The 22,408-nt window shown below is 40.4% G+C and overlaps 1 protein-coding gene across 1 annotated transcript in view; it reads left to right on the top strand.

Moving 5' to 3' along the window:
- The window catches only part of vwa8 (von Willebrand factor A domain containing 8), a 37,328-nt gene extending 27,672 nt beyond the window's left edge, over positions 1–9,656 (top strand). Inside the window, exons 38-45 of the mRNA XM_079562420.1 lie at positions 1,046–1,154; positions 1,229–1,385; positions 4,191–4,299; positions 6,561–6,686; positions 7,120–7,278; positions 8,197–8,295; positions 8,379–8,617; positions 9,229–9,656. Of these exons, the coding sequence (XP_079418546.1) occupies positions 1,046–1,154; positions 1,229–1,385; positions 4,191–4,299; positions 6,561–6,686; positions 7,120–7,278; positions 8,197–8,295; positions 8,379–8,617; positions 9,229–9,337 (1,107 nt within the window). The 3' untranslated portion in view covers positions 9,338–9,656. The remainder of the gene's footprint in view (positions 1–1,045; positions 1,155–1,228; positions 1,386–4,190; positions 4,300–6,560; positions 6,687–7,119; positions 7,279–8,196; positions 8,296–8,378; positions 8,618–9,228) is intronic.
- The last annotated feature ends 12,752 nt before the right edge of the window (positions 9,657–22,408 follow it).

Below are 22,408 nucleotides of genomic sequence, written 5' to 3'. Positions count from 1 at the left end.
GGGGTTAAGGTTGGCTCATGTATTGGGACACACAATCAGACAGACAGACCCCTGAGGGGCCTTAGTAACGTCACAGTCATGCAAAGACCAAATGCATATGTGCTTATTGGCTTTAGTGACTGGGACACTTTGTCTGTTTGTCATTTTAAATTAGCCATGGAGGAATCCTTAAACAACCCCTCCTCCATTAACATCACTTTTTGTCATGCAAGGGACGGCCAAGAGAGATATCCGCCTGAGCCCACAGCCAACACAGCTGGACTTTAGAGGATGCGATCCTGAAGTAGGACGTAAAGATGGCGATTTACCAACTGAATTTGACTTCTAGTTTCACAATGTTGTCGGAGCTCTATATATTGATCCAGGATTGAGATTTTACATATATAACCATGTTTAGTCATTCCATTCTCTTAGCAAATGGTCACAAACCAGTGTTGTCCTTTATCGTATACTCTTATGCATGAGTAAATAGAGACTGTTGTCTTGAAAAGGCCAGATTTAAATTTGAAATCACTGTATGTTTGGGGCCAATGAGTGACTGGAGAGCGTGGATTTGCTGAAAGTAAAGGAGAAAACCTTTCCATGCAGACTTGAATTAGCATTTCTTTCTTTGCACATTAACTTTCTAAATAGTGTGATTTAAATACAACAGCTCTTTACAGTTTTGATATTGTTGATTATGTTTTCTCTTCTTATAAAGCTGCAAGAACAGCACATTCTGTAGAACACCCCTCATTGCACTTGCATTAACCAGCTTCATGCTTTGTTTATTATCTAAAGTGGTGCACATCAAACTATTCAAACTAATCCTCACTAAGAATGGCTGCAGTGGCTCTGCTGATGAGGCATTGCTCATCTCACTGCCACATCGCATGACAGTTAAAGGTGTGGACAGTGTCCGGCAGTGGCTGTTTTTGATGGGTTCCTGCACTGTACAGATAAGTCCAAGTGTTCGAGTGCGATTGCTGAAAGATAATCCTCTAAATGTAAATGACAAACATGTAACTAATTTGTTAGTTGGTAATTGTAGTAAATTCTTTTTCAGATCACAATTCAGAGAGACAGTGGCTTGGATGTCTCCGCTCCAAAGCATGGCAAAATCGATCTAGCGAATGCTCCTCATGTCGGTGGAAACCAGTGGGCAGGTGGCACAGGTACCAACCAACAAACCTCACTTTGCTTCGCTATCTTCATGAGATAGTGTTTAATGCATTCTTTTTCTGCGCAGGCGGCAGAGACACAGCAGGCCTCGGTGGTAAAGGGGGCCCGTATCGTCTTGATGCAGGACATAAAGTGTACCAGGTGTCCCAGGCTGAAAAGGATGCGGTGCCGGAGGAAGTTCAGAAAGCTGCTCGTGAAATGGCTGAAAAGGCCTTCAAAGACAGGTGGGAACTCCTAGTTGGCATCGGGTAAAGCTACCACACAGATGTTTTTCACTGTCAATGATTTTCCACCTACCCAGAAGCGAGTTGTATGCATAATGTTGAACAGGTGTTGCTGTGTGTGGCCTTTTTAATACTGTCCATGTGTACTATTTCCGAGTCCAGAGCAGTTTCTCCTCAAATATCCACAACCCTTTTCTGGTAAATCAGGAAAAAGCCTCCAATTCATCACACTAGGCTAAATGCAAGTGTCTATGCTCCCACAAATGTCACAGTGAAGGGTGAAGAGGGCACCACTGTCCCTCGCTCTGCCATGAAGGGCGTCTCTGTGTGTTTTATGTTCAAACTGTCCTGTTTTCTCCACTTGCCCTTTTCCCTAGACTACCAATGGCATTCCCTGCAGCTTTCACAACAAGTGCGCAGTATCTCGTGGTTGTTATTTCCTATTTTGTGCCTGAAATGTTACATCATCTCTTCTTTGTTCATCTGTATACCTGTCATCTCTCAGTCTCAAGCCCATTGAAAATCCCTCATGTGCTCGCTAGCTCTGAACTTCCACCCCTGTGTCACCGAGTCCCTATTTAGAAACAGACCCCTGCTTGTTTTACTATTTTTATTCCACAGGTTGACATTTTCTTCCTTGGAAATGGGCGGAAGTATGTGCAGTGTTGACTTTAGGTCAAGCATCAATCAAAGTATGATTATTCCATAAGCCCTTGAACGCACAGGCGCATGCAAAAACAGGCTGAAGTATGTGTGAAGACAAGCTGCCACTGGCTTACTGTACCTCAAACTGAAAATATAGCCTATAGAGATTGCAATTGACAAGGTGTAGCAATGCAAAGATCACTCACCTTATACTTAAATACTAATTGTAAATAATTGCTAGTTGCTTGGGACTATACAACTTTACGTTATACCATGTCATAAAAAAGTTCATTAACGTTTTTTTTTTTTAACACAGTATGTGCACTATATGTATAAAAAGCAGTAAATAAACAAAATTAAAAAGATAAAACAACACTACAAAAATATAGTAAATAAATCCATATGAAACATAACAAAACCAAGGAAAACAGATCAGAGAGCTTCAGCAGGATTACAGGATTACTTGAACCTGCATGAATGAAGCCAAATACTACTCTAGGTGTGTTTTTAATGATGATCCAAACCCCCTGTCCCACCAGTGGCACCTGTAGCATAATTTGGGAAACCGTTGCACTATTTCAAAAATCTTGGATTAATCCACTGTCTCTGCTGTAAATAGCTAGTGTTTGTACAGTGTGATGAGCTGCAGGGAGTGGTATCCTCCCTGCTCTTGTTTTTGTGGTTGTTTTGTGTGAAATCTCGGTGTACTGTCTACACTGTCCCAAATAGCAGCACACACTCCCTCTCCCTGTGTTTGTTGTCTTTTCCTTCGTTCGTGCCCCTTTCTTCCCGTTTAAGTAACAGTTGAGGAATTCAAAGGAAATAGCTGGAGTTGCTGGCCGGTGCGTCCCTTGCCCACATGCTCTTTAGCACATCCTCACACATATGCACAAACACACTGGGCATGCTCAGGAATGTGTGGGCCGTCTGGTGAAGCTGTGCTGTACACGGCATAGCATCCACTGAAGGACAGAAAAGAAATGTATAAAGGCACAACATGGACACAAGTCTTTAATCATATGCAAATGCTTTGTGTTTAAAAATGGTATTCAAGCTGTAGCAAGAAGTGACTTCCTGTTTCGATCCAGCACACCAAAATAAAAGCACCTGCAAGTACCTGCTGAACTGATCAATGAGATGAGCTATGTGATTGAAACAGGAAGTCACTTCTTGGGTGGCATGGTTATGATTTGAAGTTATGCACAGAGTCAATTCCATGCACAAGTAGCTGTGTAGTAGCTAAGAGCAACAAAACGGGCGTAGCTATGCTCAACAAACCTCTACTTAAGAATTTACAAGAGATAAGGTTAGATAGAATTGTATTGATCTCACAATGGAGAAATTCACTTGTCGTGCAGAAGAACAGGATAATATAATAATAAAGTTGAATAAATAAAGGGGCAATAGAATATAAATAGTAAAACATATAACGTAACTGCTCACACAATCAGGTAATCCCTTTTTATTTTGCTCTGTTGTTTGTCATTTAAAATGTTGGTGCAGTAGAAACGGTCACACCCTCCAAACACTGCGTTGGTAAACTGACACTCGTCTCTTGAGTGAAAGAGTGCAGAGTTTGTGATTGCACCACTGATACCTCTGCAGCCTAAACATAAGGCTCACCTGCCAACACTCCCATGAGAAGCCGGTTTGTTACCAGACATGACACATTAAGCAAAGCCTTTTTGAAGTCTTTGTTCCAACACTGTGCGGTGGTCGTGGTCTGGTTGTCTCCTATGGATTTTTACCCCTTCAAGTGTCGTGTCACTGTAGTGCCCACCCATTGGCTCACCACACAGAGGAGATAGGGGACCAGCCTAAACCACACCTGAGACGGATTATCAGTGAGCCACTCCAAGATTAAAGGACAGATTGATAGACAGACCATTTACAAGACGGCCATTGTGGAAGCATAAATGTGCTTCTATCAACATTGTACTATTATAGTCTTTGTTTGGGGCATGTGTGTCAAAAATGAAAGTGGTAGAGTTGAACACCTTTCAGACAGCATGGGATTTGAACGGCGTTATTGTGCCTGTACAATGTTACTATGTTCCCTCTTTTAACTGTCTGTTATCAATTGTTATTGTTCCAAAGGTATAAAGCCTTCATGAGATGATGAACTAATGTCACATTTACTATTTATTTGTACTTCATCAGGCTAAAAGAGATCAACATGAGCGAGTATGACGCCGCAACTTATGAACGCTTCTCCAGCGCTGTCCGACGGCAGGTCCAGAGTCTGCGCATCATCCTGGACACTTTACAGGTATCCACACCACTCCACATAGTCAGGTGTTTTACTTATTTCCCATTTAGATCATTTTGAATATTTATTTTAGTAATATCACTACAATAATATTCAGGATTTGCTTTGGCTATAAGTATGAGTATGCTGACAACATCAAAGTAGAAAGGCCACTGAAGTACTCTATAGATACAGACGGCATCTCTGGAATCGCCCATATATGGTCATGTTTGAAAACAGTTAAGGGGGAAAACAATTTGGAGAAAAATCTAAACTTTCTCTAATTATTCAAAAACTACTTTAACAAATGCTGAATTATGAATATAGCTTTCTTCTAAATAAAGATACAAAGACATGGAGAGGGGCAAAGTGGTTCAACAGCCCATAAATACATTAAAAAAAACAGAGAATGCTAACATGATGCTACATGTTAGCATCGTGCTAATGCTAACGCAAGCTATAGCCTGCTATGACTGCCGTTTTTTCACTTCTACCGAACAATCTGCTGTGAGAAAATATCCATATGGACCCGATTTACACATGACTTTATTTGTATGGCATAAATAAGTTCATATTCCACCAGAAAATGGCTAAAAAGAGTGAAAACTGGTGTTTCCCTGAAGATTCTATTTTCCCCCTCGGCGAAGCCACGCCCCCTTCTATGACGAGATGCCGTCTGTATCTATCCGTATCAAAGACAAGACGATGTTATGTCGTCTGGAAAGAATTGTGTATTGTTGCGTTACAAAGCACTGCTCATTGTATGCGTTCTTTCACCTTTGTTCTTCCACTGTACATGCACATATTCCATTGTCCCTTGAATGACTCCTGTGACTCTCAGAGATTGTCTAAGTTCTCGTGATGTTTTTCCTGCTTTTGTTTGGGCGTCTCAGGGGACACGAGTGTATTGTGTTTGTGTGTTCGTGAGAGAAAAATGATGCACATAAGAATGATTACAGAGCAGCGTTTGTAAGCCGTGCTCTAATTCCGACTCCCCAGGTGTGAAGCCTTATTCGCCAAGGTGTGTTGTTTTCTCATCCAGGTGTTTGCGCCCAGTCCACAACTGCCACTTAACACATGAAAATTTGACATTGTTTGTATGCGTCCCTCTGGCCCCGGGACATGCTCATACAGTCGACAATACTCTCTGAAGTCATGTTATTTTTGATCATACCTGTGGAGTGATTTAGGAAGACCCCCTCCCACACACGCATGCACTCATGCACATACTTATAATCATAGCTGGCAGGCGTTCAGCAAAGTCACGAGTATTGTTTCGATCCTCTTTGGTCTAGCCTGAGGGAAAGCCCTTACCATTTATCTTTCAACAATTGCTGCTGTTCCTTGAAATAAACAGTAGAGCTCGCTTTTATCAGGTGTCATGTTGGGAATTGACCAGAAATGCTCTGAGGAAGGCATACAGACAGGAAGGGAAAGACAATGGCCTGAATTCTTTGTAATACACTCACAGCTTAAAATTGTGACCAAATTGGGGTATTACCGTGTGCTATCAAAAGGAATATCTGTTTTATTTATTTTTATTGCTTAACAAAATTAAATCTTGATCTTTTAAATTGTTTAAACAGTACAACAAAATGTGTGGAAATTAATTTAGGAATACTATTTAAATGCACCTCCTTTTTAGTCTGAAAGAATCCAAAGTATGACCTTACTGGGGGAAACAATCATTTGGAGGAAGTCATTATGTGGTTCAGCGTTGTATTTCTCTGCCCTGTGTCATTTTGTGAGCATGTCATTAGGAGTCACACCCCTTCCAGTAATCAATGCCATTTCTGTATTAAAATTGATAGTTCCCCTGCCACACGCCTAATCTTTAGCATGATGTTTAGTCTGCACGCGTCATTGGATCCCCAAGGGGAATGTATACGCCACTACAGTAACAAGTGGAAATTGTAGTATTTGCTGCACCTAGACGTGGGTGTGGTGGAGGGTAATTGAGTTCCTTCTTTTGTACACCATAGTTTCTGTAACGAGATAGGCTTCCTCTACTTTCCAAAGTGAAGATGGGGAAAGTGATCTTGCCCTGTCTGAACCTAAGGCTTTTTAAGGACAGAAATACAAATGCAGTGGAAAAAATGCATTGGCGAAAAAGTTTTGTACGTGCTTTGTCTCATGGTGGATCCAATTCATGATCTAAGTTTTCCTCTTATGTAACTTTCTGACCACACCAACATGAAATCATCTTCTCCAATTCAAATGATTGCCTCATGATGAACTCAGAAATGTTGACACTACATTAACTATTGGTGTTTTGGTTTTAGGCAAAAGGCAAAGAGCGGCAGTGGCTGAAGAACCAGGCTTTGGGCGAGCTGGACGATGCTAAGATCATCGATGGCCTGACTGGAGAGAAGGCTATTTATAAACGCAGAGGAGAGATGGACCCAGAGGTTGTGGCTGTGAACTTGAACTCCTTAAGTATTTGTTCTCCCTTTAAGCCCCGCCCACAAACACGCTACTCCCAGACCCAACGCATAATTTGGACCTCAGACAGTGCATTCCAGTGGTTCTCCAGGATTGTCATTATATGTTCTGTCTTTTTCTCACACACATGCCCTTTTCTGTCATACAGGCTTCACACTAATCATGCACACCGAGCATAATATTTAGCCATACCTTTTTAGCTCCAAGCATTGCATATTTTTGTTCTGGCCCGAAGGCGCACTATGAAATAATTGCACCCTCCCTCAATGTTTTTAGTTCAGGACAGCCTGCTACACTCAACAATACACTGTCCAAAATAATACTTTACTTAATGGCCAACTGTTATGTGTTGTTTGATGATAACTACTGTATTTCTGTGTCCTTATTTGCCTCCCACAGCCCGGGACTCCCCAGCAAAAGCCCAAGCGGTTACGTGTCTTAGCGGACGTGTCTGGCAGTATGTATCGCTTCAATGGAGTTGATGGGCGGTTAGAGCGCTCCATGGAGGCTGTGTGTATGGTCATGGAGGCTCTGGAGAGCTATGAGCATAAGTTCAAGGTAAAAAAAAACAACATAGGTGTAAAGCCTCACCAAAATAAAGGCTAAACTAGGTCAGTCCAGCGCCATTAGTTCTGAGAAAAATCAACATTACTTTAAAGATGAAGAAGATAAGTGAGTAAATAGAACGAGACGGCTGAGCACTGACTGTGAGTGTGTCTTTAAAAACTGGAAGGAGACAGACTTCTTGGCCCCTGACACTTAAGCCAATCACGTATCAGTATCACACATCAGCATGGAATGACACTTTCTGCACAAGTTGACCTCTAAGAAGCTGACGTTCACTTCTGTGTGCGTGTGGTGGTTAAACATTCACATTCACAGTTTAACCAGTCAAGCAATAAGGTTAAAAGTCAAACTGTAATGTTATTCAATGCCCTTTTGGTAATTCAATGATTATTCAATAGATGACAAAATACATTTAAATAAAGTCAGGAATGTTATTTATCTTCCACGTGAAACGCCTCTGCCCAGCAACAGTAATATGAATAGATGGGCCACACTGTCGCATACCCTTTACAACCGCAGTCATAACTGGCTCTATTAGAAATATCCCTTATACATAATATGTGTGTCCTGATATAGCTGAGCTCACGGAGCCAGCCTGACCGAGATAGCTTATGTAAGCGCGTAGATTGACAGTATGGACGGCGCACTCTGCATGTGACGCTGTTCAGTCATTCATACGCCAGTCTATTGAAGCCTATTGCAAATAACTCAAGTAATTGTTACATCACAAAGGGAAGTATGTAAATGATTTAGCATGGTTCAACAGTGTATCATGTAAATGCTCTTGCATAACCCTACGAACTGGCATTAAGTAATAATGTGGAAAACCTAACAGCAGATGTATCAGTAGATACTACTGAGTATTATAAAATTACATTTGTTACACCCTTTACCCTTCCTTTTTTACAGTATGACATCATGGGTCACTCGGGTGATGGCTATGACATCGAGCTGGTTAGAGCTGATAAAATCCCCAAAAATAACAAGGAACGACTTAAAGTCATGAAGGTACATTTTAAAAATACTTTTTTTTTTCAATAATTTGAAGATACTTTTAACTTCTTTTAATATGTAATATTGTACTCCTGCAGACTATGCACGCTCATGCACAGTTTTGCATGAGTGGGGACTACACTCTGGAGGGGACTGAAGCCAGCATTAAGGAGCTGTCTCGAGAGGAGGCGGACGAGCTCTTTGTGGTGGTGCTGAGTGATGCCAACCTAGAACGTTACGGGATCCGACCTGAGCGCTTTGCTAACGTCCTGACCTCAGACCCTCAGGTCAACGCCTTCGCAATCTTTATTGGCTCCCTGGGCGACCAGGCAGAAAGGTGAGAAGCTGTTGATGTGAAAGATATTTGAGAGACCGTGTTAAGTAAATATATAGGAATTACATATTGTAATCTGATTCAAAACCTTAAAAGATATTTGTGTCTTTCTACTGTGGTTGTGACTTGTTCCCCAGAGTCTGGATCAATGGAAGGAACAGTTTAAATGCTCTCCTCTTCTCTTCATTTAGTTGTTCAGCTCTAGGCCCTGAGTTATGCCATAAACTTCTCCTCTGACATGGCTCAGCATGAGACTGGTCAGTCTCTTAATGGTTTAAATGTGGCCATGAGCACACGAGTGTTGAGAATGACTGTCATCTGCCCTGAACATATTGTTGCAGCAACATAGGACAGATATAACTCATTACAGTGATTATGATACAAAAAGAAGAAGACATTAACAATTTCATTCAGTAGGACTACAGGATTATGAGATTCATATTGCACAGTAGCAAGCTTCTGTAACTAGGCTCGATTACAGTAGTGCAAAACAGGACATATTTTTCATGTTAAGATACAATCGGTGGTACGGTGTAAAGAAAAAAAGTAAATATGTGCAACTAAACTGCTCTTGTCATCCCTAATTCATTCATTTGTACTCTTTTGAATTCCAGACTGCAGAAGACCCTTCCAGCGGGCAGATCCTTCGTCGCCATGGACACAAAGCAGATCCCCCAAATCCTGCAGCAGATCTTCACCTCCACCATGCTGTCCAGCGCCTGAGACAAAGAGACACTTGTCCCTCTCTCCACACTCTCAACAACTCGAGTATTGTTGCGAGGTGCCCTTAACTGGTTTCTGTGCCATATTATGTAACGCCATCTGGGTCTGGGCAGATTCAGAAGCGGTGGTTTTTAATGGTTTGGGGTAAAGTTATCTGCTGTGTGGAAGTGTCTCTTTATTGCAGTGGTTCTCAAAAGTGAGGTATGTGTGGCATTAGGCCTCTCTAATTCCAGTTCAAGCTTTATTGCAATTTAGTTTTTCCAATGTATTTTTCTTTGTAGTTTACACCTGGTAATTGACGAGATTTTCTCACCAAAGATTATTGACTAATTATATCCCACGAAGATGTAACTTTTCTTTTAAACTGAGCTGTTTGAAAAGCTTGAGAACCACTGTTTTAGGGAATGACATTGTACAAAATAGACTTAGAAGTCGCTGTAACTTCACAGGAATCGTGTGGGACTCAGACATACTCGTTGTTGATTGTATTTTAGCACTCTGACGCTGAGGACATGTGCATCCTGTTTTATCTCCATCGGGAACAATCTGTGAACTTGAAACTCCCGGACATATTTGGGCTTCCTGCTCGTTTATCACCCGCAATGGCAAAAATGTCCAGACTAGAGGTGAGAGGTGACTCGGACACTGTGGTGGCCCGGCACTTGGACGTGTACGGTTGCTCCTCTGGCATGCTGTCCCGCTCCTCAAACACCCGACTGTGCTTTCAAGTGTCCCGCCAGAGCATACCCCCCACCGGTTTTAATGTGCGCATGTGACTCTTGAGTTTATCCTGCCACAGCATCACTGTCAACATCCGTCTTGGGCGCTGGGACCTGGAGACGCCACGCCACTCTCACGATCGCCGCCAGGAATCTCAGATCAACTTTCGGGACAAGAACTTCCCAGCCTTTTCGCAAACGTGGCAACACCTTTGGCATGACCAGGCATAAATGGGACAAATATAGACTGAGGAGGATCTCTACAAGTGCTAGTATTGACTATGGTGCAGTTGGAGTAACAAAACCAACTGTAATCTTATTATTCAGTAAACCATTGACCCCAATTTTGCTGCTATGACCTAAAATCTTTAACTTAATTTAATTTCTTACTTGTGCATTACTTTTATCTCATACACAAAAATGTCTGTGCTTGTACTGTGCACTTGCCTTGTTTCCATGTCCTGATTCTGTGGACATCAACAGAAGGTGAATTGATGAGATTCATCCTAGCGTAATTGTAATAAAGTATTGTAATTAAAATGTTTGTGTACATGAAAATAACCAATACGCATTTAGAACATATTGTAAAGTACTGTAATAAATCTTAATATTTTCCCTTTTTGTAATAGACCTTGTCTTTTAATCTCCCTCTGTCAAAATGGTCACGTCTCAGCATTTTATACCAAAAACATCACATTGTATTGTAATGTTTGGTAGTAAAAAGAAGGATATGTATAGAGTGGGATGTGCTCTTACTGTTTAAAAACAGCGCTACAACTGAGCCTGGGTTGCCTTAAGCTGCATTTTGAGGATATCAACACAATATCAATCAAACTTTGAAATATATTACGACCATATGAAGCTCATTGTCTTCAATGTGAATCACACAATGTAAATAGTGTTCAAATAAAGAAAAGCTGATACATAAAAAGTGTTTCCAAACTTTTGACGGGTCCTGTATGTGTGTGTGCCTAATTTGATTTTGCTCATACTCTAGTTTGTGCTTCATTGGGAACAGGTAACTTTCTGATTGTTGGATCGTGGCTCAATCAAAAACAACAAAACATTAAAGGTGCATTATGCAACTTTTTATGCGAATAGAAAAGTTGATATTTGGGCATATTTGACCTTGTAGTGAACCAGCGGCTGTATGAGTGGTCAGCATGGCATCTTTACTTTCAATCACGGTGGTCTCTACAACGCTCCAGGATCAATTATTTGGTAGGATTTCTGGGGAGAGCGTCCATCAAATCTTTATTTTATGGTGTGCATAAATATTGCAATCATCAGTCAAATTAATATTTCATTTATTTACTTATTGGTTGATTTGGTCGGGACAGTGTATGTTAATGAACATCCGTCGTCCCCCATGCACACTCTCAAACATCCTGGCCTATTGTACATGTTTTCAGTAGTCAGGGAAACCATACGCAGACATGGGGAGAACGTGCAAACTCCACACAGAAAGGCCCCTTTCCTGGTGGGAATCGAACCTGAGACCTTTGAGATGTGAAGTACGCGCGCTAACCACTGTGCTACCGTTTAAATACATTTGTTTCATCTGGAGACTGAATATTCAGGAGTTCACTCAGTTTCTCCTCTTACTTCCTGTGTGGTCACTTTTTCTATTCTTCCTAATAATCCATCGCTGAGCCATAAATCGTACCAGACCTAGGTTTTCTCTACCAAAGACATTCTTTTTTTCCCTTAACCGCTCCAATACTGACTTTTCCCCCCACAATTCAATCCATCGGAAAGCTCTCAGCCCTCAATTGGTCTACTCTGGTCACTTTGAATGTGTTGCGGATTCTCACTTAGTATTGCGTGTGACATCAAGTATTTGAATGGGGTTTTATCTGCCCCCACAATCCTCAGTCTGGCGAAAGAAAATGGGGGTTATTATTCTGTTTCCTCTTGGATCTTCTCTTGACAATATTGACTCTGCGTGGATTCAGAGAGAAGATATGGCTCATAAAGTGACCTTAAACACACACAGTTAACCTACACCTGGTCTCCCATTCAGAACAATTACAACACTGTGATAAGGCGTCTAGACCAAAAGTGTATGTGCGAGTATTAGTCATAGTCTGAGTGTGGTCCCCCTCCTCCAGTGGTTTAGTCATTGTGGTTTAGGAAGTAGCAACAGAAAATTCATGCATTTTGAAAGGGCTGATGTCATCTAAAAGCAATAAAATGTTATTTAAACATAGAAACAAAGCAATTTGATAGTTGTTTTACATAACTTTCACCCACAGAGGTTTTAAGTGGTAATATTTTTTGGGCCAATCCCAAGGACCCCCACCAATGAGACATGATGCATCTATTGCTGTTAAGAGTGGACACAATTATGTATCCCAGAGAAATCAAATGGACTGGAGCTTGCTTCTTGCATTTGTACATTTGAGAAGATGTCAGAACTTTTTTTGACTTTCTCTTTCATCACATTTGTTCTCTTTTTCATTGTTTTTTTGTCTTTTTTTTTTTTTTTTTTGCTTTTGTGGTTATTCTGTGGCATTTTTGTCACTTGCTTGTGTCTTTTTCCATCACATTTTTGTCTCTTTTTCATCACATTTTTGTCTCTTTTCCGTCTCATTTTTGTCTCTTTTTCGTCACATTTTTGTCTCTTTTCCATCACATTTTTGTCTCTTTTCCATCACATTTTGTCTCTTTTCCATCTCATTTTTGTCTCTTTTTCGGCACATGTTTGTCTCTTTTTCATCTCATTTTTGTCTCTTTTTCGTCACATTTTTGTCTCTTTTTCTGCACATTTTTGTCTCTTTTTCATCACATTTTTGTCTCTTTTTCATCACATTTTTGTCTCTTTTTCATCTCATTTTTGTCTCTTTTCCATCTCATTTTTGTCTCTTTTCCATCTCATTTTTGTCTCTTTTTCGGCACATGTTTGTCTCTTTTTCATCTCATTTTTGTCTCTTTTTCGTCACATTTTTGTCTCTTTTTCTGCACATTTTTGTCTCTTTTTCATCACATTTTTGTCTCTTTTTCATCTCATTTTTGTCTCTTTTCCATCTCATTTTTGTCTCTTTTCCATCTCATTTTTGTCTCTTTTCCATCTCATTTTTGTCTCTTTTTCGTCACATGTTTGTCTCTTTTTCGGCACATGTTTGTCTCTTTTTCATCTCATTTTTGTCTCTTTTTCGTCACATTTTTGTCTCTTTTTCATCTCATTTTTGTCTCTTTTCCATCTCATTTTTGTCTCTTTTTTGGCACATGTTTGTCTCTTTTTCATCACATTTTTGTCTCTTTTCCATCACATTTTTGTCTCTTTTTCGTCACATTTTTGTCTCTTTTTCGTCACATTTTTGTCTCTTTTTCATCACATTTTTGTCTCTTTTCCATCTCATTTTTGTCTCTTTTTCATCTCATTTTTTTCTCTTTTCCATCTCATTTTTGTCTCTTTTTCATCTCATTTTTGTCTCTTTTTCGTCACATTTTTGTCTCTTTTTCTGCACATTTTTGTCTCTTTTTCATCACATTTTTGTCTCTTTTTCATCACATTTTTGTCTCTTTTTCATCTCATTTTTGTCTCTTTTCCATCTCATTTTTGTCTCTTTTCCATCTCATTTTTGTCTCTTTTTCGGCACATGTTTGTCTCTTTTTCATCTCATTTTTGTCTCTTTTTCGTCACATTTTTGTCTCTTTTTCTGCACATTTTTGTCTCTTTTTCATCACATTTTTGTCTCTTTTTCATCTCATTTTTGTCTCTTTTCCATCTCATTTTTGTCTCTTTTCCATCTCATTTTTGTCTCTTTTCCATCTCATTTTTGTCTCTTTTTCGTCACATGTTTGTCTCTTTTTCGGCACATGTTTGTCTCTTTTTCATCTCATTTTTGTCTCTTTTTCGTCACATTTTTGTCTCTTTTTCATCTCATTTTTGTCTCTTTTCCATCTCATTTTTGTCTCTTTTTCGGCACATGTTTGTCTCTTTTTCATCACATTTTTGTCTCTTTTCCATCACATTTTTGTCTCTTTTTCGTCACATTTTTGTCTCTTTTTCGTCACATTTTTGTCTCTTTTTCATCACATTTTTGTCTCTTTTCCATCTCATTTTTGTCTCTTTTTCATCTCATTTTTGTCTCTTTTCCATCTCATTTTTGTCTCTTTTTCGGCACATGTTTGTCTCTTTTTCATCACATTTTTGTCTCTTTTCCATCACATTTTTGTCTCTTTTTCGTCACATTTTTGTCTCTTTTTCGTCACATTTTTGTCTCTTTTTCATCTCATTTTTGTCTCTTTTCCATCTCATTTTTGTCTCTTTTCCATCTCATTTTTGTCTCTTTTTCGGCACATGTTTGTCTCTTTTTCATCACATTTTTGTCTCTTTTCCATCACATTTTTGTCTTTTTTTAGTCACATTTTTGTCTCTTTTCCATCACATTTTTGTCTCTTTTTCGTCACATTTTTGTCTCTTTTTCATCACATATATGTGTCTTTTCCATCTCATTTTTGTCTCTTTTTCGGCACATGTTTGTCTCTTTTTCATCACATTTTTGTCTCTTTTCCATCACATTTTTGTCTCTTTTTCGTCACATTTTTGTCTCTTTTTCATCTCATTTTTGTCTCTTTTCCATCTCATTTTTGTCTCTTTTCCATCACATTTTTGTCTCTTTTTCGTCACATTTTTGTCTCTTTTTCATCACATTTTTGTCTCTTTTCTTCTCCGTTTGTCGCTATTTTGAAGCTTTTTTTCCCCAATAAACCCAAACTGGAGAAACGTGCTCAGTTCAGGTGGGGGTTAAGAGGTTAATGTCTCCCCAGCTTTGGGTTCAAGTCCTGGCCTCAACATTTGCTGAATGTCTCTTCCTGCACATCACACCCTTTTCTCCGGACAGAGGAGACAAATGTTTTACAATTGTCAGTGGGTCAATCCTTCTGGTCAGTTGTTTGTCACTTGTGAACACAACCGATCACTCAATAGATTTACAGTCACATGTTCACTCACGGCAATCAGTCACTCTCACACTCTGACCCGAAATGACCCATTACTCACTGTAATTGATCACTAATGTCAAGCCAACAGGAAGAACTGGGCCACCGAAGAGATTGTCCGAGTGTGAATAAGGCCTGGATTGATCTGGACCTGACACATCCTCCCAGCCCGAAGAAGTCTTGCGCTCACAGTTCACTGGAATGTGACTTTTTTGACAGTGTTTATTTGGAGATGTGGTCGGGAGATGTAGAACCCCCTTTAAGCATATGTGTAACATGTGTGAGTTTACGAGTGGGAGAAAATAAAGCTATGAGAGCCAGAGAGCAGAGTTTGCTGAGTATGTAGCAGACCGGCCCATACATGATAAGAATCCAACAACATAAGTAAACATTCCTCCAGTAATGTTGAAGGACAGCACAAATATGAAGACAATGTTTACACTACGGAGGGTTGTGCATTCAAAAAGAACTACCAGGTCTCCAATAGTGGGCCACATGAATAACCCTAACAATGAATTATAACCCTTTACACTTGTGCTTGAGGAGAGACCAAAAATGTTCTTTACTATGTACAAGTCAAGCAGCAGCATGTCTCCTTCCTTGGTGCAGCCCCTCAGTGTTGCCCTGTCAGACCCTAATAGAGCTGTGTGTTGAATATGGAAACTGGCCTTATGAAGTGCACTGCTGACAGACTGTAGATCTACTGCTGCTGCACCTGACAAGTCGAAAAGGCCCGGGACAGATGTACGGGAAGCGCCTCCAATCCCTCACGTCCTGTTGAAAAACTAACCACTGTAAACAGAAAATTACACAAGTGTATTTCAGCACGTCAGAGGAGTTTACCCAGTACGTATGACATTTTGAGTCAGAGGGAACCGTTCTCAGATAAGATTTGAATATGAGCAAACAAGTCTAATTTGCTTTGTATGTTTGTCAATGAAAGTTATTTTTTACAGCGCACAAGACCGCTATTTTGGCCTCTTAACCCCCGCCTGAACCGAGCACATTTTCTCCATTTCGACTTTAACCAAATCTAAAAGTCCCTTGAAAAATGCATCAAAATGGCGACGAAAAAAAAGACGAAAATGAGGATGAAAAGGTCACAAAAACCAAACAAAAAAGTGACAAGAAAGTTTTGTAAATGCAACAAAAAAGCCACAAAAGAGCAACAGAAAAGCAACAAAAATGTAATGAAATTGTGACAAAAAAGTGACAAAAGCGCAACAAAAAGCAATGAAACAAAATGTCAAGCGACGACAACGCGGCAACAATGCAAGGTCAAAAGATCCTCCTAAATCCGTTTTGAAGGTCTTAGCTTTCAAAAATGGACTCAACTTACATAGCGCTTTTGTACCTTTATCAGGCCAAAAGCACTTTACAGTACGGAACCAGTCACCCATTCACTCTCTCATTCATACACCAATGTACGCAATTGAGGCAAGTAGGACGAAGTGTCCTGCTCAAGGACACAACAACAGTGTGCATTTGCGGGAGTTGGGATTCAAACCCGTGACTTTCTAATCACGAGACGACCCGCTCTACCAACTGCATAGAGGTGCACAGATAGCTCGTAGCTGCTGCACATATGCTGGGCACGAGGACGGCCTCAGCGCCATGTGATTTGCTTCTGGCTCCAACAGTTTGCTGAATGTCTCTCAAGAGGAGAGTAAAGGGTGACTACTGTCCCTACTGTCATGTCCAAACATGGCTGTGGATCAAAAACAATATTTTGAGGAAGAAACAAAGGATTAAAATATTCTTTCACCAAGCATTTTCATATTTCAGTATTCATTGTATGTTTCACTGTGGAGACTTTTATAGCTTTATATGCTTCATGAAAAAGCCTGTCCACACATTGCTTAAAGTTTCCACTCATTAATAAAAGTATTATTCCTTGCTTTCAGACAGTGAACTTGCCATTTCTAACCCTTCCTTTCCTTCATCTTAAAAGTTGAAGCAGTCATGAGGAGTCTTGTCAATGTGGGTTGCAGCTCTGTAGATATGATAACACAGTCGCCCTTGGCAACAGCTAAACACTGTTGCTTGTATAAGATACTGGTGTCAGATTAATTTCAGACTGTATCTGTTTTCCTAGTATTTCGATCACTTTGGAAAAAAAAAACAACTGTAGTAGGATGTCATGTTGAAAAGAATTTTTTGTAGTGTATCTCCTATTTCCAGCACATACGTGGTTTTGGTAAGTGCTGCATGGCCTCTCGTGTGGGGATTTATGGGGCAGAGAGAGAGAAAACTCAGTCGTGTTTGTCGAGCTGAACGGCATTTGGCGGATACACCTGGAAGGAACATTTCACAACTTTATGCTGCACCCGTTCAAACGCATAATGCCATTTTGACACTTTTTTTTTTTTTTTTTTGATTAAAGTATGTTTATAATTTTGTTTTCATGAATATGCCTGTGTTTTTCAAGCACTTCCAGATAACATTTACAATGGCATAAAATGAGCTCAATGATGCACCTCCTTACAGCTTATTGCTTCTGTGTGTCTGCTTTAAACTTCCCTGAGGCTCTCTTACATGTATTTTCCCCTGCAGTTGTTTTCATATTGAACATGTCTTCAGTCTTAGGTATTGCTCTCCTCTCATTTTACCCAGGCTTTGAACTGGCTCAAACAGAACACTGACTGCACTGCTGTATTTTCCCCCCACATTTGTGTGTTATATATCCCTGAATTTTTTTGGCATGGCACACTGAGCCAAGTGTGTTGTTGGTTTTGGCCTGAAGTCACTCCGGAGACTCATCCAGGGAGCGATGCTGCCGTGGCCAGCTCACAGTCACATGAGAGGCCATGAGGAGGATGGGAGTTTTGCTGACGCTGCACTTGTAATAGCACATGTCCAGCAGATCCATGTTGTTACTTTCAGAGAGCTGTTCCTCTTGTTGTTGCCTGGCGACTGCGGTTGTTTGTCTTGTGCACACTCGGGGCTGGACTGATTTGTTTTGCAGATTTCTCTTGATCGTCACTCTTTCCTTCCTGCCTCTCGCTCACACACACACACACACACACACACCAAGACACTCTTCCCTGCTATTTTTTTTCGTCCTTGGCATTGAGTTTGAATGGATTTACTGAATGTCGTTACTCTAAATGTGTAAGTGATAAGTAGTAGTAGCAGAATACATGCTAAACTTCACATGATATCTTAATGGCGTCTCCTCCAATGCCTTTCTCATTAGTTTTCTTTTGATATTACAACATTATAATCCTTAGTCTCGTTTCGAAGCTCAGACATGGGTGGTGCTTTGACCTCAGTTTGGGAGAGTCCGGTAGACAGTGTCTCGGTAGTGGCTTATCCTGAAAACAGCCTGAAGGAGAGAAGGCCAGTAATGGACATAATGATGATGAATGGCTTGTTTCTGTAGTTGCTGATAAAGAAGTTTTTTTTTTTTTTTTTTTTTCATTTTTACCTCAGCTTTTCTGGGTTCACTTTCCAACATAGCAGCTCAAATAGACACCTTCCCTCATCTTTTCAAACAGGAAGTTCACAAAAGGTCATCAGCCCATATCACTAAATGTACTTCCTAACTAATGACTTTCTATGATTCATTATAATCCTTATAATATGATTTTGTAGCATAAGGATCATGCCTTAACACCATGGGACAGTGGGTTTATCAGTTTGACGAATGAGAAGGAGAGCAGTAACATCAGAATTAGTGCCACTAGTTTGATTATTTCTGTGTCTGGATCTTGATGGGGATAATTACCTCCACCAGCAGGAAATGCCTCAGAATAAGGCGCTGTTCCTTTAAAGCAGTTTTAGCTGAGTGTGACTATCGTCTGTTCAGCAAACTGAAAGTGTATGAAAACGGTTTTGACCTCAGTGACAAACCCTGAGTGTCAGTGCAAGAACAGAGGACTTTGTTCCCTGATTAAAAGAAGACTGTGTCGGGTTTAAGCCTGACCCAGTGGAGCACAGCAGTAATTACAGCTGATTTGCCTTGAAGGCTAAAGATGAAACTCTGCTCTGAGATAGAACACAAGTGCCTTCAGGAGCCTGTCAGGGCCCTCACTCTGAATGTTAAGCGTTGACATCAGTGCTCTGAGCTAAAGCGCAACTCTCTTTAGCTGCTAGTCATGACTCACTGTGTCCAGTCCCAATATGCTTCTTCATCCTTTTAGCTATCAATATTTAACCTACAATTATCACAAGTCTTACAAAGTGTCTTCACTGTGCAATAGTTAGAATTACTCAAGATTTTGGTCTATTCCAGTAATTGACTTCTGTTCTTTTTAACTTGTATATTTAGAAGTAGCAGCAGCAATATTTATGCATTTAGTGGAATTCAATCACTCCTGACTCATAATAAGCTCAGGGGTAAAAGACTGACAGAACGATTGTCACCAATCTGACCGACCGTCTTGCCCAAAGGCACAATAGCATTATGGATCAGGTGAGACTGAACCAACCTTTGAGTTTGTGGGCTAATGCGGATCCAATAATAATATAAAAACATTTAATCTGACTGTTTGACAAAAAGACCTTATTGCTCCGACCGAGTACGATGAGATTTACGTAAAAATGTCTATTAAGAACGGTTTCCTTGTAAAATCCATTCAGGCTTAAAGACAGCCTTAATGACAGGTTTCTGTGTGTTTGCCTGAAGCTAAATCTGAACACTCTTCTCTATGACCTCTGCTTAGGAGAGACTGACATAGAGGCAAACCCAAACTTTGAAACATGCCCGAGCTGCTGTCTAGCAAGGTAAGGAAAAGTAAGTCTATGAAAACTGACTTTGAAGGCATTGGAAAAGTAAAAATTATTCTTAGAACGTGCATTGCTGTGTCCTTTCTTTGTCAATTGTCAATTGTCAATGAAAAACTCAGATTGGCAATTTACTAATCCTGACTTTTTTCTTGGCCAGGAGGCTGCCTTGTGACACTGGGGTTGTAGCAGTGTTCTGCCCTGCAGCAGCCTTAATCACTAGACTTTCAGCTGCATAAGGTCAAGTACTTTTGAAGCATGGGATTCATCCCACCTCTATAGTGTCCTGCCGGCGTTATCAAGCACTTGGCAAAAGATAAGTGTGAACAACAGTGAAGTTCATTGAGAGAAGAAAGAGTCCTTTGTGACGCTGCACTGGGAGCTATTGGAAATAGGAGAGAACAAAATGCTTCACTGAATATCTTTATCTTAGCTGTTTATGCACTGAAGGATTGATGATGCTAAATATGCAAATTACAACAATGTCTTGACACATGAAGTGAGTGGATTTTCTTAAGTAGGCTCCAAGTTGAAAACGATAGAATTGTAAATCATACAGTCGGTTTTGTCAGGAGTTGAGACAGACTAAACCAAGGACATGACAATAGTGAGGAGGGCAGTGGCAGCCCCTTGTCATCTGAAGTCAATTTTATGAAACTACGCAATGGAATTGTGAAAATGTAATTAACCACTACAATAACATTTACATGGATAGCATATTGTAGCCTTTGTTCAATGTGTGGAAATACAACACTGATCTAATCCTAAATGAGGATGAGTCACAATGTCTCTTTGCCACGGAGACAGCAGTTTTCTCCACTTTCAGCTTTTTTTTCTCCCTTTTCTGCTTTGCCCAACGGAATTACACCATATTTCAACATAACACGTTCTAAAAATAAAGTTACTGTTCTGTTCGTTCTTCTTTCATTTTTAGACAAAGAGCGAGAATCCTTCAATGTGGTTTTTATTTGAGTGTGTAATTCAAGTATTGATAGTACAAATACTATTATAACTGTCAAGTCAGTAATGTAGCTTATATATTATTTTACACACACTGTCAGTGCAAACCAAAGACATGCCATGTCTTTCTTACAGAGAGAGTTCTTAGAAAGACAACTAGCACCTGCTTCACATCTTTCCTGGGCAGTAAATCGAGTCCTCTGTCAGCTCCAGCACACCCACACACATTGTTCAGACTTCCCAGAGGCTGAGCGCCGGACTCTGAGCGAGTGTTCAGCATCTGTCTGCTGTGGGAGAGTGACCTCATCCCCCTGACAGTCACAGAGGAAAAATACCATCACACAAGTAGCATTCAAGTCTTAGTCAGAAGGATTAGACACAGGGAGGGATCCCCTTTGTACAGATAGCAGTGCTCAAGGCATACATGTATTTGACAATCTGCTTGCAGTGTAACTTATCCTGACAAATCAGACAGACTGTCAGGCCACTGTTTATCAGGAGATGGTCAAACAGATATGAAAAAATATAGTTATTGTTTCTATGCCTAAATATTGCATAAAATTGGTCTACATACAGTATAAAGTATAATTAGTTTGTGTCTGTTGAAAGAGAGAGAGACCGGCCTTGCCAGAGCTGGGCAACACGTGTGTCTGGATAGTAGAACAACATTTTTTTAATATATACTTGAACATAATGCTTACTATCTTCCTGATATTCCTCCTTGTCATTGGGTAGCACAGGGACACCTGGGCCTGTGAGTATTTCAGTCCTTTGTGATGTGGATACACATCTGTGAGTCTCTACCCAATCAGAGTGATGACTGGAGCACAGTTGGACCTCCAATGGGAAGACATCGGGATTTCTGTTCAGTATATTTTGCTGTAAAAGGCGGCATTTTCTCTGCAGGAATTTAGAAAAGTCTAATGTTTATTGTCTATTTGTCCTAAACCATTCTTGTATTACATGCTTGACTTTTCTCAGTTCCGGCGACACTTTCCCACACTTTGGAGTGTGCACACTGTCAGCGGCTGCCAAGGGCACCCCTCCTACTGTACAGAGCCACAGTGCCAAAGGTGCCCAGTGCTGCCAAGTAGGGCGGTTGTTTTAAACAAGAGGGCAGCGATCATGTGCTGTGTCAACATGGGGTTCAGGTCAGTGCCAATTGCAGCCACAAGCAGGACGTCTAAAACCAGCCTCATCATTGGTGTGTAGATAGTGAGTTCTGCCAACTGTACTGATGAAACATGATGGCTGGTGTCTTTTTTCCAACTTGCTGCCAACAGATCAGCTCACAGCAAGCTATTGTGTCACATATAATTCAACTAATTCTGAATGAAAATCAGAACAACAGTACAGCACATTTATTTTGCACATAATCTAATTAATCTTGTAAGTGGTATTTTTAACATCTGAACATTCTGGATCCATCAGTCTTCATCTTCACATACTTACTCATCAGCTCATATAAACATCTTTTATGAATATCATCATTTTATGGTTCATGCACATGTGAACATTCCCTATGAAGCCCCCAGACTGTAGAAGCTGTCAGCTGATTGCAAAGTGCATCTGACATTAGACTAGCCACACCTGCCGCAGAGCTGCTCAGGGTCGCACCCGTGTCTCCCTCCGCCTCCTGCAAATAGACTCGGTCGCGGCAGGAGTTACGTAAGTGACTGCTTTGTTGAGTGGTTTGATTAATGGGCACAGGAGGTAGAGA

The sequence above is a fragment of the Gobius niger genome, assembly GCF_951799975.1.
Source record: "Gobius niger genome assembly, chromosome: 9".
In the NCBI taxonomy this organism is placed as follows: Eukaryota; Metazoa; Chordata; class Actinopteri; order Gobiiformes; family Gobiidae; genus Gobius; species Gobius niger.
Note: the sequence above shows the minus strand (reverse complement) of the source record. Positions and strands in the feature narration are given on the sequence as shown.